Genomic DNA, 15348 nt, shown 5'->3' with positions numbered 1-15348 from the left:
AAAGATCGTAACTTAACGAACTCAATATAAAGATCGTAACTTAAACTCAATATAAAGATCATAACTTAACAAACTCAATATAAAGATCGTAACTTAACAAACTCAATATAAAGATCGTAACTGAACAAACGCAATATAAAGATCGTAACTGAACAAACTCAATATAAAAATCGGAACTTAACGAACTCAATATAAAGATCGTAGCTTAACAAACTCAATATAAAGATCGTAACTGAATGAACTCAATATAAAGATCGTAACTTAACGAACTCAATATAAAGATCGTAACTTAACAAACTCAATATAAAGATCGTAACTTAACAAACTCGATATCAGTTCACTGAGCGCAACATTAAGACGCTGAAATAATTTAGACAGACCAGGATCAGGATCAGGATCAGATCAGATCAGATCAGGATCAGATCAGGATCAGTTCTGCTCCATGACAGAAATAAAGGGTTAAAGACTTGATCCGGATCTGGATCTGGAGTCACATCACCACTGAAGCATCCCGAGTTGAAAAACAAGCTTTTTAATGAAAACGTCTCAAAACACACAAAGAAGAAACAAGTTTGTTTGTTTGTTTGTTTATTTGATATTTTAGTGACTTTGACACATTTAAACATTTAGAGCAAGAACACGTCACGATATTATTAAAGATCACAAACGACACAAACAAAGATTAAAGACTGTTTAAAGACAAACAAACAAACAAACAAACAAACATCAATTGATTCAAGACGTGAACGAGTGTGAAGAACCTTCCCTCTCAACCTTGAAAACATCAAACTGTCTTCAGCTGACGTCTGATTGGGTAAACTAATGTGAACCTCTCTGAGCGATGTGATTGGACGATACTGAGCTGGGCGGGCTTAGTGTCTTCTATTGGATCAGGTTCAGTGCAGCTGCTCGTCTGGTTGGTCCCTTCAAATGTGTAATCAGGAAGTGACATCAGAAAGACTGGTACGTCTTTCAGTAGGATGCTCCCCCCCGTGTCCTTCAGAGTTCAGGTCTTTGGCAGATTAAAGCGTTGTCCTCATGTCCGGGACCAGGGGGGCGATCTGATTGGTTTGGGTCCCCACGTGTCCTTGAAGCTAATTGGCTGGTTTGTGTTGAAAAGGCACTGATGGGTCTGATTGGTTCTGTGACGCGGCAGACAGGATCCTCGTCCAATCAAAGAGTCTTGATTGTCTCATCCTAATCCAACTGATACACAAATGACCATATTTGGTCAAGTGGGAGGAGCTGTTCCTCCCTCTTGACCAAATATGGTCATTGCCTATTGCAAAATAAAGGTAAACTCCTGGGAATGTCTTATAGAACAACCAATCACAGTGAGATTCTGCTGTGATGTCACAGGCCGTGGTTGAGGTAAGAGAGGAGCAGTCACCTGGACGACAAAGGGAATCAGATCATAGGTTAGCTCCTCACGCTAACAGCTATCAAAGATAAATAACAGTTCAAATGTATTAGCATAGTTCTTGCTGCTAAGCTAACAGCTAATACTAGTCACCTGGCAGTGGTCAGGCCTCACTGGCGCTGCTGTTCCTGTTGAGATCTCGGATGCCCTGCAGGATCCTCTTCATGTGACCCACCTTTGTCACGCCCAGGTCCTGAACACACACACACCAAATGTTAAGATCCTTAGAGGACCCAGCCCACATGCAGCCGCTGATAGTTAGCGGTTAGCAGTTAGCCCTCACCTTTAGGTCCCTCCTCTCCAGGTGGATGAGCTCAGCTCCACGGACATCATGTCCAATAAAGATGTCCTTATACTCAGTGAGACACAGGAAGTCCAGCCACGCCCCCACCTCCTCTGTCCCCCACTGGTGAACTGAAAGACAGACAGGTAGGAGATCAGACAGACAGGTAGGAGATCAGACAGACAGGACGGAGATCAGACAGACAAGACTGAGATCAGACGGACAGGTAGGAGTTCAGACAGACAGGTAGGAGATCAGACAGACAGTACTGAGATCAGACGGACAGACAGGTAGGAGTTCAAATAGACAGACAGGTAGGAGTTCAGACAGACAGGTAGGAGATCAGACAGACAGGTAGGAGATCAGACAGACAAGACTGAGATCAGACGGACAGGTAGGAGTTCAGACAGACAGGTAGGAGTTCAAACAGACAGACAGGTAGGAGTTCAGACAGACAGGTAGGAGTTCAAACAGACAGACAGTTACGAGTTCAGACAGACAGGTAGGAGTTCAGACAGACAGGCAGGAGTTCAAACAGACAGACAGGTACGAGTTCAGACAGACAGGTAGGAGATCAGACAGACAGACAGGTAGGAGATCAGACAGACAGGTATGAGTGAGAGAGAGAGAGAGAGACAGAGAGAGAGAGACAGAGACAGACAGAGAGAGAGAGAGAGAGAGACAGACAGAGAGAGAGAGAGAGGCAGAGAGAGACAGAGAGAGAGAGAGACAGAGAGAGACAGAGAGAGAGAGACAGAGACAGAGAGAGAGAGAGACAGAGAGACAGAGAGAGACAGAGACAGAGAGAGAGAGACAGAGACAGAGAGAGAGACAGAGAGAGAGAGAGACAGAGTGAAAGAGACAGAGAGAGAGAGAGAGCTCACCTGGCAGTGAGAGAGTAGCGCAGGTTTCTTTGTTCTTGTTATTTTTTTCTTTCTTGAATTTTGGGACGAGTCTGAACTTTGCACTCCGGCTTCTCTTTGAGAAATCAGTGAGAGGACCCTGAAACACAGTTAAAGGTTAAAGGTGCTGACACACCGAGGAGGTTGTCTGTCCGTCGGTGAGGGGGCGTCGCCCTAGTCTTTGCGGTGTGTCCGGCCCCGTTGGCCTTCTGTTGGGGGTAGGACTCTCTCTGATTGGCTGTTCAGTGAAACAGGAGAGTCAGAGCACGAGAAGAAACACTGAAGCACCTCTTCTCTTCTTGTTCCTCTAATAAAAGACCACCGGCTGACAACGCCATGTTCACCTTTTCATCAGACGTTAGTGAAACTTTTTGGCCAAGACAAAAGGCGTCGCCCACGGACGTCACAGGCGGCCTTCATCACCGTTAGTCACCGCCATCTGCTCGGTGTGGCCCACTTTGAGCCAAATTTAACATGCACTTTGTTATTTAGTTGAATTTTCTAATAAAGTTAGTTTGACTAGGTCTGAGTCTCTCTTTTCTTTTGCCGCAATCAAGACACACAATGTATTTTGTAGAGCAGAGAGGGGCCCCCCTCCACTGCCAAGGGGGTTCTCAACTTCGGCAGCAAACAGTACCAGCAGGGTGCTGTGGCCTGTTTGTAATGTCATTGATTCCACCTCTTAGCACCCCCTTTGCTGGGCCCCCGCTGCTGTCTGGAGTTTTAAAAACCTAGTCGTCTGTCTGCTTTATTTCTGTTTACCTCGCAGTTTTTCGTAACATTAAAAGTGTAAAAAACTAAATAAAAAATGTTTTCTCATTGACAACTCAACCTGGCAAGTCTCCTCCCGTTGCTAGCTCCACTAACGTAAACGATACTAGCCAAGCAAATAAACATGTTAGCGATGAGCACCCAGCTAGCTCCGTGCAGGAAAGCAACAGTGCTGATGAAAACTTCATTGGTAAGTTGTTTCATCATGATTTGAGATTACACTTAGATGCTGGTCTTTTGTTTGTGGGTGCATGTGTTGTAGACCGCCGTGTCTGCTGGGTTATCGTACTGCATGAACGGCAGGCCATTGCTGTCACACTGTTTACAAAGTTTGTTGTCGTGCGTGGGTTGATTATGTGTGGTTTTATTGTATTGTCTGTTTGGCTGGATGAGCGTCCAACTTCACTGAATGTTAAACTGTAGTTGCCTTCTATCTTTGGTTTCCCGTCTGGCTAATTAAGTGTGCTTTACTTGTTTAATCGGTGGAATATGCACACAGACATATCAGCAGGTCACTCACTGATAAGTCCCTGTCACTGTAATAGCACCCTTTGTAATCTGCAGCGGCATTTCTCTTCGTCCCGCCCCGTCTTGTATCTCCGTACAGCCGATACTGAACCATAAATGCTATACTATATTACTATATAGGCTATAGACAGTTTAAGGGCCCACTATTGGTCCCCGCCCCCTCTGCAATGAGCCATAGGCTCCGCGCCTGGTGGGCTTTGATCCAGAGGAGGGTCCAGAATAAGAGGGATTCAAAGACCGTCTGACGAAGAGGGAGCTGAGCCTGAAGCTAAACTCACAGTGTGGGCGGGGCTTACCTCTTGGTCTGAGGGATCGATGATGGGACACAACCAGGAAACATCGGCCAGTCGACGGAGCTGCTGAGCTACAGAGCTCAGAGCTGCATTCAACTGCTCCTGTTGAGGAGGGTCTAGCTGCTACACACACACACACACACACACACACACACACACACACACACACACACACACACACACACACACACACACACACACACACACACACACACACACACACACACACACACACACACACAGGTTATTTTTAGGTTAACTCTGCCCCTTTTGTTGGATTCATATAACCTGGGTTAGGGTTGGTTAGTGGGTTCTCTACAGACAGAGTCTCTGATTGGTTAGTGGGTTCTCTACAGACAGAGTCTCTGATTGGTTAGTGGGTTCTCTACAGACAGAGCCTCTGATTGGTTAGTGGGTTTGTACAGAGCCTCTGATTGGTTAGTGGGTTCTCTACAGACAGAGCCTCTGATTGGTTAGTGGGTTTGTACAGAGCCTCTGATTGGTTAGTGGGTTTGTATAGACAGAGCCTCTGATTGGTTAGTGGGTTCTCTACAGAGAGAGTCTCTGATTGGTTAGTGGGTTCTCTACAGACAGAGCCTCTGATTGGTTAGTGGGTTTTGACCGAGTCTCTGATTGGTTAATGGGTTCTCTACAGACAGAGCCTCTGATTGGTTAGTGGGTTTGTACAGACAGAGCCTCTGATTGGTTAGTGGGTTCTCTACAGACAGAGCCTCTGATTGGTTAGTGGGTTTGTACAGAGCCTCTGATTGGTTAGTGGGTTCTCTACAGACAGAACCTCTGATTGGTTAGTGGGTTTGTACAGAGCCTCTGATTGGTTAGTGGGTTCTCTACAGAGAGAGTCTCTGATTGGTTAGTGGGTTCTCTACAGAGAGAGCCTCTGATTGGTTTGTGGGTTCTCTACAGAGAGAGCCTCTGATTGGTTAGTGGGTTTTGACCGAGTCTCTGATTGGTTAGTGGGTTCTCTACAGACAGAGCCTCTGATTGGTTAGTGGGTTTGTACAGACAGAGCCTCTGATTGGTTAGTGGGTTTGTACAGACAGAGCCTCTGATTGGTTAGTGGGTTTGTACAGAGCCTCACCATGGACATCTTTCCCGCCAGCAGCAGTTCAGTCTCACTGAGTAAGGCTTTGACGTTTACAACCATCTGAAGGACCACACTGCAGCCCAGTTCCTGCAGAGACAGACAGGAGGAGAGACAGACAGGTTATTCAGGACTACAGAGACCAGGACAGGCCAGTAGTCTTCAGTTACTCATGTGTTATACCCCAGAAGTGTTGGAGTTGGAGTAGACCACGTCCATAGCCTTCGAGCTGGCATTGACAGCGTGAGCCAGTTCCTGTTCCAGACTGTGGTGAGACTGAGCAACCTCTCGAATACTGAAACACAGAAGACCAGAGACACATCAACAAGACCAGAGACAAGACCAGTGACACATCAACAAGACCAGAGACAAGACCAGAGACACATCAACAAGACCAGAGACACATCAACAAGACCAGAGACAAGACCAGAGACATATCAACAAGACCAGAGACAAGACCAGAGACAAGACCAGAGACACATCAACAAGAGACAAGACCAGAGACATATCAACAAGACCAGATACAAGAACAGAGACAAGACCAGAGACACATCAACAAGACCAGAGACAAGACCAGAGACAAGACCAGAGACAAGACCAGTGACAAGACCAGAGACAAGACCAGTGACAAGACCAGAGACAAGACCAGAGACAAGACCAGTGACAAGACCAGTGACAAGACCAGTGACACATCAACAAGACCAGAGACAAGACCAGAGACACATCAACAAGACCAGAGACAAGACCAGAGACACACCAACAAGACCAGAGACAAGACCAGTGACACATCAACAAGAGACAAGACCAGAGACATATCAACAAGACCAGAGACAAGAACAGAGACAAGACCAGAGACACATCAACAAGAGACAAGACCAGAGACATATCAACAAGACCAGAGACAAGAACAGAGACAAGACCAGAGACACATCAACAAGACCAGAGACACATCAACAAGACCAGAGACAAGACCAGAGACAAGACCAGTGACAAGACCAGTGACAAGACCAGAGACAAGACCAGTGACAAGACCAGAGACAAGACCAGAGACAAGACCAGTGACAAGACCAGAGACAAGACCAGAGACACATCAACAAGACCAGAGACAAGACCAGTGACAAGACCAGAGACAAGACCAGAGACACATCAACAAGACCAGAGACAAGACCAGAGACAAGACCAGTGACAAGACCAGTGACAAGACCAGTGACAAGACCAGAGACAAGACCAGAGACACATCAACAAGACCAGAGACAAGACCAGAGACAAGACCAGAGACACATCAACAAGACCAGAGACAAGACCAGAGACACATCAACAAGACCAGAGACACATCAACAAGACCAGAGACAAGACCAGAGACACATCAACAAGATCAGAGACAAGACCAGTGACAAGACCAGAGACACATCAACAAGACCAGAGATAAGACCAGAGACACATCAACAAGACCAGAGACACATCAACAAGACCAGAGACAAGACCAGAGACACATCAACAAGATCAGAGACAAGACCAGGCCTGCTGTGTGGGATCTGTCTTGGATTGGAACACCTGTTCAGGGTCTTACCTGTGTATGAGAGCACCTGCTGCCTGACCAAACTCACTGATGAGTGACGCCTCTTCCTCAGAGACGATCTCTGGCTGGGAGGAGTGGGGGGGCTGTGTAGCCTGCGGTGGAGGGGGGCGGGGAAACTCACACTTCTGTTTGTCCTCCCATGACTTCAGAGTGCTCTCAAAAGCCTGAAACACACACACACACACACCTGAGGTAACACCTGACACCTGGGAAGGTGGACTCATTATGAAAAACGGTCCTCACTCTGTCCCGGGTCAGGGTCTGGGTCCGGTTCTTGTGGATGATCTTGATGTAACCTGGAGGTTGGACCCACGCCTCCCCGTCCACCTGCACTGGGACGCCCTCATCTCCCAGGATGGTGATCTTTACGGTTCGACACTGAGAGAGAGAGAGATAGAGAGAGAGAGGAGAGAGAGAGAGAGAGGAGAGAGAGAGAGAGACAGACAGAGAGAGAGAGAGACAGAGAGAGAGGAGAGAGAGAGAGATAGAGAGAGAGACAGAGAGAGAGGAGAGAGAGAGAGAGACAGAGAGAGAGAGGAGAGAGAGAGAGACAGAGAGAGAGAGGAGAGAGAGACAGAGAGAGACACACAGAGCTGTAAACCTTTTTAAAGAAGACTCTCTGAATGATGTAACATGACAGGAGAGAGAGAGATAAGATCTAAGTAAAGAGAAGTAAACTGCACGTTTGGTGAGTGAGGGGTTTGCAATTGATCTGCTAAGAAAATGTGCTGAATGACATCAGGTGCAAACCTTGTGGAGGCGCGACTATATGTATCAGTGGAAGAGGCAAATAAACGTTCAGTATTGTTAGGCCATGCAGGCTTAAGACAGGCCTAAAAGGACTCTTAATCCCAGAATCCCCTGCAATACTTCACACCTACATGTGAAGTAAGGGGGGGACCGGAACCTCTCTCTTCTCATTGGAGGGGACCTGAGGTAGACCCCCCATGAAGCAGGCCAGGCTACAAAACTCCCATTGCTCTCTCTCTTTCCACGCGCTGACTTCAAGTGTTCGGAGACACAAGCTCACCTCCTGTTTCCTGCAACAATTTTCCTTTGTTTTAAGTTTTGGCGCGCAGGTAATCCGCGGCCGGCAGTGTTCTGAATTACGAGCTCAGATTGTCCAGTGAACGCATCTCAGTTTCTCGGAGAGCGTCAGACTATAACAGATTATCAGAAAGATAACGGTCTTATTCCGTCCTGCAATGAAAGGACATCAACGGACATCTTCCCACTCGACGGAAAACCAACGAAGCCGCTCTTGCCGTAAGGGACCCTCGCCGCCATCAGACGCCTCTGCACCAGGACGGACAGAAGATCTGTTTTATCGCCGGACTCCTTTTTCCTTCACCAATCGCGGGCAAAGCAATTCACAAGTGAGGCTTAATTAGGTCTGGGCAGAATTAGCTTTAGAGAATGTTTTTAACAATTGTTTGATTAAAGCAGAAACTGTAATTTTTATCTTTGTTGGACCGACGCGTCCTGAGTTTTACCTGTTTAAAACTCTTGTTGTTCCTGTTTCGGACCGCTGCGTCCTATATGTGTTTAGCATAACAGCGTTATAACCGGGGATTACGCTTCTGATCAGAAAGGCCAGTGTAAACCGTATTAACTTGAATTCGGCCATTGGTTTGTTTCTGTGAATGAAGGGAATTTACACCTCATTCACAAGTTTTGCTTGATAATGTTTGTTTGCTTAGATTAGTTTATAATAGTTATTTGTTTGATTAAGTTAATTGATTTTGGATTGATGTTGCTTTGTTTAAATAAATTCTGTTATAATTTTAAGAGAGCAGTTGTTTGTGATTACTGGTTGTATTTACATTGTGATATAAGCTGGGTGAGAAGGCTTTGTGTACGGATTTCACGCCTTCAATTTATTAAATATAGTTATTCATTATTAATAATACTAGTAATTAAGTGACTGATTTGAGACTGATTTTAGTGATATTTTGGTTATATTTCCCTGAGTACAGGGTGGAGTCATTAAACATAGTTTAATGATATTGTTATTTATATTAATAATAATTAAATATAATTATTAAAGAATATAACCAAAGTTGATTTGATACAACCCCAACAGTATTTATGAGTTATAGCAGATAAATCGGAATATTACAAAAATAAAATGTGGAAGAAAACCTTGGCATTAAACAGAGCCTCTCTTTTCTACATCTTTTGAAGATGATGTGTCACATTGTGCAGGAGGTGCGAGCTGTCTCCTCTGTGACGCTCAGGCGCTACACCCTGCACATTGTTGAGCAGCAGACAGCTGGCCAGCGCTGATCGGACATAAACGCTCTGGAAAGTGGTATTGAAGATGGGGGAGAGACGCGCAGCCCGAGAAAAAGAGAAAAGAGGGAAGTGTACCTGAGCGATGCGGTGGTGCTGCAGGTTAATGACTCGAGAAACAGCCATCTGCATGCTGCCAAAGACCGCCACCACCTCCAGGATCTTATCATCAAAAGACGGAGCTGTGAATGTCTGAGAGAGAGAGAGAGAGAGAGGGAGAGAGAGAGAGAGAGAGAGACAGAGAGAGAGACAGAGAGAGAGAGAGAGAGAGACAGAGAGAGGGAGAGAGAGGGAGAGGGAGTGAGAGAGAGAGAGAGAGAGAGACAGAGAGAGAGAGAGGTGGCATCAGTGGAAAGTGCTCAGTAAACAGACAGAGAGACAGAGAGACAGACAGACAGGTAGTGTTCTCACATCGTCCTCTTTGGTTCCCCCCCAGAAGTTGGTTCCTCCTGCATAGCTGGGGATGTTGAGCACGGCAATGCCTTGAAGACTGGGCAGAGGGATCGGCCGCCCGTCACACTGCACCATGACAACAGATCAGCTGTTAGTGTAAACATCTGTCACCATGACAACAGGGGTTCAACATACCCGGGGTGTCTTTAGGTGATCTGGCTTCACTAACCCTAACATCAGACAGCGTGCTGAACAGTCACATGAAGCCGCTTATCATAGTGATAAGTTAAGATAAGATGTCAGCAGTGAGTGTCGTTAGCTTAGATGTCAGCAGTGAGTGTCGTCAGCAGTGAGTGTCGTCAACAGTGAGTGTCATCAGCAGTGAGTGTCGTCAGCAGTGAGTGTCGTCAGCAGTGAGTGTTGTTATCTTAGATGTCAGCAGTGAGTGTCGTTAGCAGTGAGTGTCGTCAGCAGTGAGTGTCGTTAGCAGTGAGTGTCGTCAGCAGTGAGTGTCGTTAGCAGTGAGTGTCGTCAGCAGTGAGTGTCATTAGCAATGAGTGTCGTTGGCTTGATGTCTGTGAGTGTCGTTAGCTTAGCTCTCACCTCCAGCAGGACCCTCTGCTCCAGGTTTTTGTAGGTTCTGTGCAGCAGCTCTTTGGTACCCAGGACTCCATACCACATCATGTTCTTAGTGCGACTCCTGAACATCAGAACACAGGATCAACTCCTGGACTCTGTGTGTGAGTGTGTGTGTGTGTGTGTAGTGTTGTACAGGTGTGTGTGTGTGTGTGTGTGTGTGTGTGTGTGTGTGTACCTGCACTTCTCTGGATGTTCGTCTCTCTTGTTGTTGAAGTCTAGAGAGATTTTAGCGTCCAGTCCGATTCCGAAGTAGTTGTTCATGACACATTTCTCAGTGTAGCAGTCCCTAAACACACACACACACACACACACACTAGCTGTTTTTAAGGTTGAATGAGTTTGGTTTTGTGGGCGTGGCAGAAGTGAACAATCATAAATAGACCAGTTCCAGACAGACAGGCAGGCAGGCAGGCAGGCAGACAGACAGACAGAGAGTCTTACATGTTGTCAGGGTCACAGCTGAAAGGGTCGGCATTGACCAACAATCGACTGATCACAGAACTGCTGGACAGAGAGCCAGAGATCCCTCTGAGACCTACACACACACACACACACACGCACAGGTCAATATCATGATGTCATAATAAGATAACTTCAAGTCTGAACTCTTCTTACCTGGATAGAGGATCTTTGAATTCAGTATGGGGATGTTCTCCCTACTTCCTGTCTGGACAGGAAGAGATGCAGAGCTGCCTTTACTGATCAGCTTCTCACAGGGCGTCTTACTGACTGCAGACACACAGACAGAACACTGATCATTATATAAATCATTGTTGTCTCTCAGCTACTCTCTGATCATTAGCACTGTTGGGCCATCCAGGCTTAAGACAGGCAAACCATGGACTTGGGCCTGCATAACCCAGTTATTCACTGAGATCACAAAGAGATCTAAAGGACTCCTACTCCCAGAATCCCCTGCAATACTTCACACCTACGTGTGAAGAAAATGGGGGGGGGACCGGAACCTCTCCCTTCTCATTGGAGGGGACCTAAGGTAGACCCCCCCACGAAGCAGGCCAGGCTACAAAACTCCCATTGGTCTCTCTCTGACTTCAAGTGTTCGGAGACACAAGCTCACCTCCTGTTTCCTGCAACAATTTTCCTTTGTTTTAAGTTTTGGCGCGCAGGTAATCCGCGGCCGGCAGTGTTCTGAATTCCGAGCTCGGATTGTCCAGTGAACGCATCTCAGTTTCTCGGAGAGCGTCAGACTATAACAGATTATCAGAAAGATAACGGTCTTATTCCGTCCTGCAATGAAAGGACATCAACGGACATCCTTCCACTCGACGGAGAACACCTCGAAGCCGCTCTTGCCGTAAGGGACCCTCGCCGCCATCAAACGCCTCTACACCAGGACGGACAGAAGATCTGTTCGATCACCGGACTCTTTTTCCCTTTCGCGGGCAAAGCAATTCACAAGTGAGGCTTCATTAGGTCTGGGCAGAATTAGCTTTAGAGAGTGTTTTTAACAATTGATTGATTTGATGTGAAAACTGTAATTTTTCTCTGTTGGACCGCCGCGTCCTGAGTTTTACCTGTTTAAAACTCTTGTTGTTCCTGTTTCGGACTGCCACGTCATTTACGTGTTTAGCATAACAGCGTTATAACCGGGGATTACTCTTCTGATCAGAAAGGCCAGTGTATGCGGTCTTAACTTGAATTCTGCCATTGGTTTGTTTCTGTGAATGAAGGGAATTACTCCGAGTTCTGGCGCGGGATTTGGACTGTGATCCGGCCTCTTCAGGCACGCATTTCTCTCCTTCTTTTCTCCTTCTCTAACAAACGGACACAGACACCCAGACCCACACACACACGCCTTCCCGTGTAGATTAATTATTAATAATATTAGTAATTAAGTATCTAATATGAGACTGACTAATTTGAGTTGATTAAACATAGTTTAATTATATTGTTATTTATCATAATAATAATTAAATATAATTATTAAAGAATATAACCAAATTTGACTAGATAAAACCCCAACAAATGGTGCCCCGTGTGAGGCCTTCAATAAAACCAGCTTTATTGCATTGTTTTTTTTGTAATTCAACTTTTTATTTTAACTTAACATTCAACAAACAAAACAGACAGCATTGTTGTTGTACAATAGTATGCCCAAAGTCCCATAACAACTGAGTACATGATTGGAACCAAAATAACAATTCAGTAACCACAGTATACACAGTGCCACATCTTTATCATTACAATGCACCAATGGTACTACATGTATAAGCTAAAAAGTGGCCCCATAACCTCTGGAAGTTCTCACCTTCATTATTGATTCTGGCTAACACTTGTTCATAAGACACAGTTTCTGACATAAGTTCCATCCATTGCTTAAATTGTGCGGGGGACGTACTTTTCCATAATCTAAGGATCAATCGTGCGGCCGTTATAACCCCAACGTTTATCACAACAAGGTCATATTTTGATTCTTTGGTCAATTCAGTTTGATCCCCTAACAGGCAAATCCTTGGTGATTTAGGTATTGTCATACCCAACCCCTTACCTATGTGTTCCATGACTTGGTCCCAAAATTGGTTTACAAGTTTGCATTCCCAGAGTGCATGTAAAAATGTTCCTGGTTCTATCTGACACTTCCAACATAAATTATTGGCCAGTATGCCCATCCTATGGAGTTTAGAAGGAGTAAAATAAAACCTATGTATTATTTTATATTGAGTAAATTTCCCCCTAGCCTCCTTTAAATACCTCCCCGTATTTGATAGGATTTTTGACCAATCCTCCTCGTTTAATTCACATTGTAAGTCTTTCTGCCAAATCATTCTCAAACTTTTACATATATCTTTTTGTAACCCATTAAAGAGTTTATAGAACCCAGCTGCTCTGTATGCCATAGAGGGTAACTCCAAAAATTAAATCACAGGATTCTTATTCTGAGTGAAGTATTTCCAAAAAGTTTCCTTTATACTCCAAATCATATTTCTGCAGAAGTTCAGAAAAAGACATAAACCTTCCATCTACATATAGGTCACGTATCTTGTGAATCCCTTTTATAAGCCATTGATTCCAATAGACAGACCTTTTCCCAATCCGTATGTCCGGGTGGTACCATAAAGAAGCATATCATTGTGCTTTATTGCGTTGTTAAAGGGGTCATATTATGGTTTTTCTGGTTTTATATGCTCTTTAGTGTGTTTTCCATTTGTCCTGTGCATGTTTAGGCACATCTACGTGCAAAAATTCAAAGTCCGCAGAAACGCGGCTTCTCCTACGTCCTCCTGTTAGCTGCAGCATCAGCTGCATGTAACGCTCGGTTCTAGCCCCCCTCGAAAATGTTTTGCCAGTGTGACATCTCGTCAGTGTGATATCACTGATCTAAGCCCATTGGCTCGTTGTGGCAAGCCCAGCAGCTCATGTTGCATGCCCGTTAACTTCTGTAGCACGCCCACGATATGCCGTAGCCTGCGGCAGCACAGTAGTGCTATGGTGCTAATGTTTTTGCTCTCGTCGGAGCCAAAGTGGCTGCATTCCCAATATGGTAAAAGGGGCGTGACATTTCCGAGAACCATGCTGAGCGACTGACCAATTACGGCAGAGCCGACAGGCCGACCAATCAGATCAGACTTGGCACACGTGGAGACTCTGAACGTGGGCACTTCAGAGCCTTAGAGAGAGAGTCAGAAGTGAGCCAGTGCATGGAGCGGGAGTACATGAAAACAGACACTTTTTTTTAGAACTTTAGCTATTGTGAACATACTTTAGTTCGTATACTTTAGTATACTTTAGTATACGAACCCCAAAAAGGGCATAATATGACCTCTTTAATGCATAGTAATCCAAACTTTTAAATCCTAAAAGGGATTCTTCTTAAGAAAATTCTCTTTTCTTTGGAAGATTTTTTGTTGTTTAAGCAAAGCAGACATCAAGCTGTGGCTTAGTTGTGTTGTATGTTGTTGGTTAATGGTTAATGGTCAAAGTAATAACTGTTGTCCCCTTTGTGTCCATACAACAAGTGGTGCTCTTTGTTGTTTGAGAGCCATTTGGCCAGATGAGAGGGTAATCTAAATAATTGTTGGATGGCCAGCTGTCTGAGAGGCGTGAGTTCCCCCAATCCAGAGGACTTGAGGTGTGAATCCCCTCACCTAAGCTTCCAGGATATAGTGCAGTGATCAGTTTTAAACTTATATCAAATTTACTGTCCTGTTGATTTAGTTTTGTTTAGCTTAGCAACTTTGCTAACAGTAATCCTCTGTTTTACCACATAAAATATGTACCGAGACCCTATGTGAGCTGGGAGCTGAGACTTTTGGATCAGACCATGCAGCACTAAAAGTAACGGTTGCTGGTCTGTCACACCTTTCCTTAGAGGAGAGTGCAAACCTATATAGCTTTTCAATTAGCATTTGTGATAAGAAGTTGAAGGAGCTAGTTGATTTTGTCAACCACAGAGCCAGGACCACCCTTAACAAAGACAGAATGTATGCAGAAGACATACATCAACCATGGGCCAAGGCTTGCTGTGGATCAGACAATCCACCCATTCATGATGGAGTTGCTGGTCTTATCCACCTCCCTTTAGAGGTCAACAGTCTGAACTCCTACACCCTCAGCAAATGCGAAAAAAAATTAAAGGAGTTGGTTGAGTATATAAATAATCCAACTGGGAAACCACGGCGCACAATTTCAGATGTTCTAGGCCAACTTCTCCTCCTTTATCAGCGCAAATCATGTTTTCAGAATGAGAAACACCGGGCACAGCTAGCCCATGTACAAGAAGAAAAACAGATCCTGCGGGACGACTTCAAAAGAATGCAGGATAAACTTAAGACCTTGCAGGACAAATGCAAGGCCCTGCAGGAGGAGAAGAAAACACTGCATAGAAGCAGCAGGTTGGCCAAACAGGAGAAATACAAAGTGTCACAGTACCCGGAATTCAGAATGGGCAGGTATGTACTGCAGCCCCCGGGTCAGCTGAGGAAGCCTCAGACGCAGGATGGGATACTGAACCAAGTCCCTGGAGGAGGGAGATAGACATGTTGCAAGACCTGGAGGAAAGGATAAAGGGCCGCCACGTCGACCACGGCACAAGGGTGCGCTCCTCCAATAACGACCCTGTAAATAGTCTGGGTGCATCTCTTTGAGAAGTCTCATTTGAGTTATTCACTGGGATCACAAAGAGACC

The 15348-nt window shown here is 45.3% G+C and overlaps 1 protein-coding gene across 1 annotated transcript in view; it reads right to left on the bottom strand.

Annotated features, from left to right (window-relative positions):
• Positions 1 to 513: 513 nt before the first annotated feature.
• LOC132979980 (diacylglycerol kinase delta-like) overlaps positions 514 to 15348 on the bottom strand; it is a 46646-nt gene continuing 31811 nt past the window's right edge. Inside the window, exons 17-31 of the mRNA XM_061045803.1 lie at positions 10818 to 10931; positions 10644 to 10737; positions 10378 to 10488; positions 10167 to 10263; positions 9582 to 9689; positions 9249 to 9362; positions 7122 to 7256; positions 6870 to 7042; positions 5483 to 5594; positions 5297 to 5389; positions 4201 to 4320; positions 2588 to 2705; positions 1704 to 1834; positions 1514 to 1613; positions 514 to 1390 (exon numbers count right to left, since the gene is read on the bottom strand). Coding sequence (XP_060901786.1) covers positions 1524 to 1613; positions 1704 to 1834; positions 2588 to 2705; positions 4201 to 4320; positions 5297 to 5389; positions 5483 to 5594; positions 6870 to 7042; positions 7122 to 7256; positions 9249 to 9362; positions 9582 to 9689; positions 10167 to 10263; positions 10378 to 10488; positions 10644 to 10737; positions 10818 to 10931 — 1610 coding nt within the window. The 3' untranslated portion in view covers positions 514 to 1390; positions 1514 to 1523. The remainder of the gene's footprint in view (positions 1391 to 1513; positions 1614 to 1703; positions 1835 to 2587; positions 2706 to 4200; positions 4321 to 5296; positions 5390 to 5482; positions 5595 to 6869; positions 7043 to 7121; positions 7257 to 9248; positions 9363 to 9581; positions 9690 to 10166; positions 10264 to 10377; positions 10489 to 10643; positions 10738 to 10817; positions 10932 to 15348) is intronic.

This window comes from Labrus mixtus, chromosome 9, assembly GCF_963584025.1.
Source record: "Labrus mixtus chromosome 9, fLabMix1.1, whole genome shotgun sequence".
Taxonomy (NCBI): Eukaryota; Metazoa; Chordata; class Actinopteri; order Labriformes; family Labridae; genus Labrus; species Labrus mixtus.
Note: the sequence above shows the minus strand (reverse complement) of the source record. Positions and strands in the feature narration are given on the sequence as shown.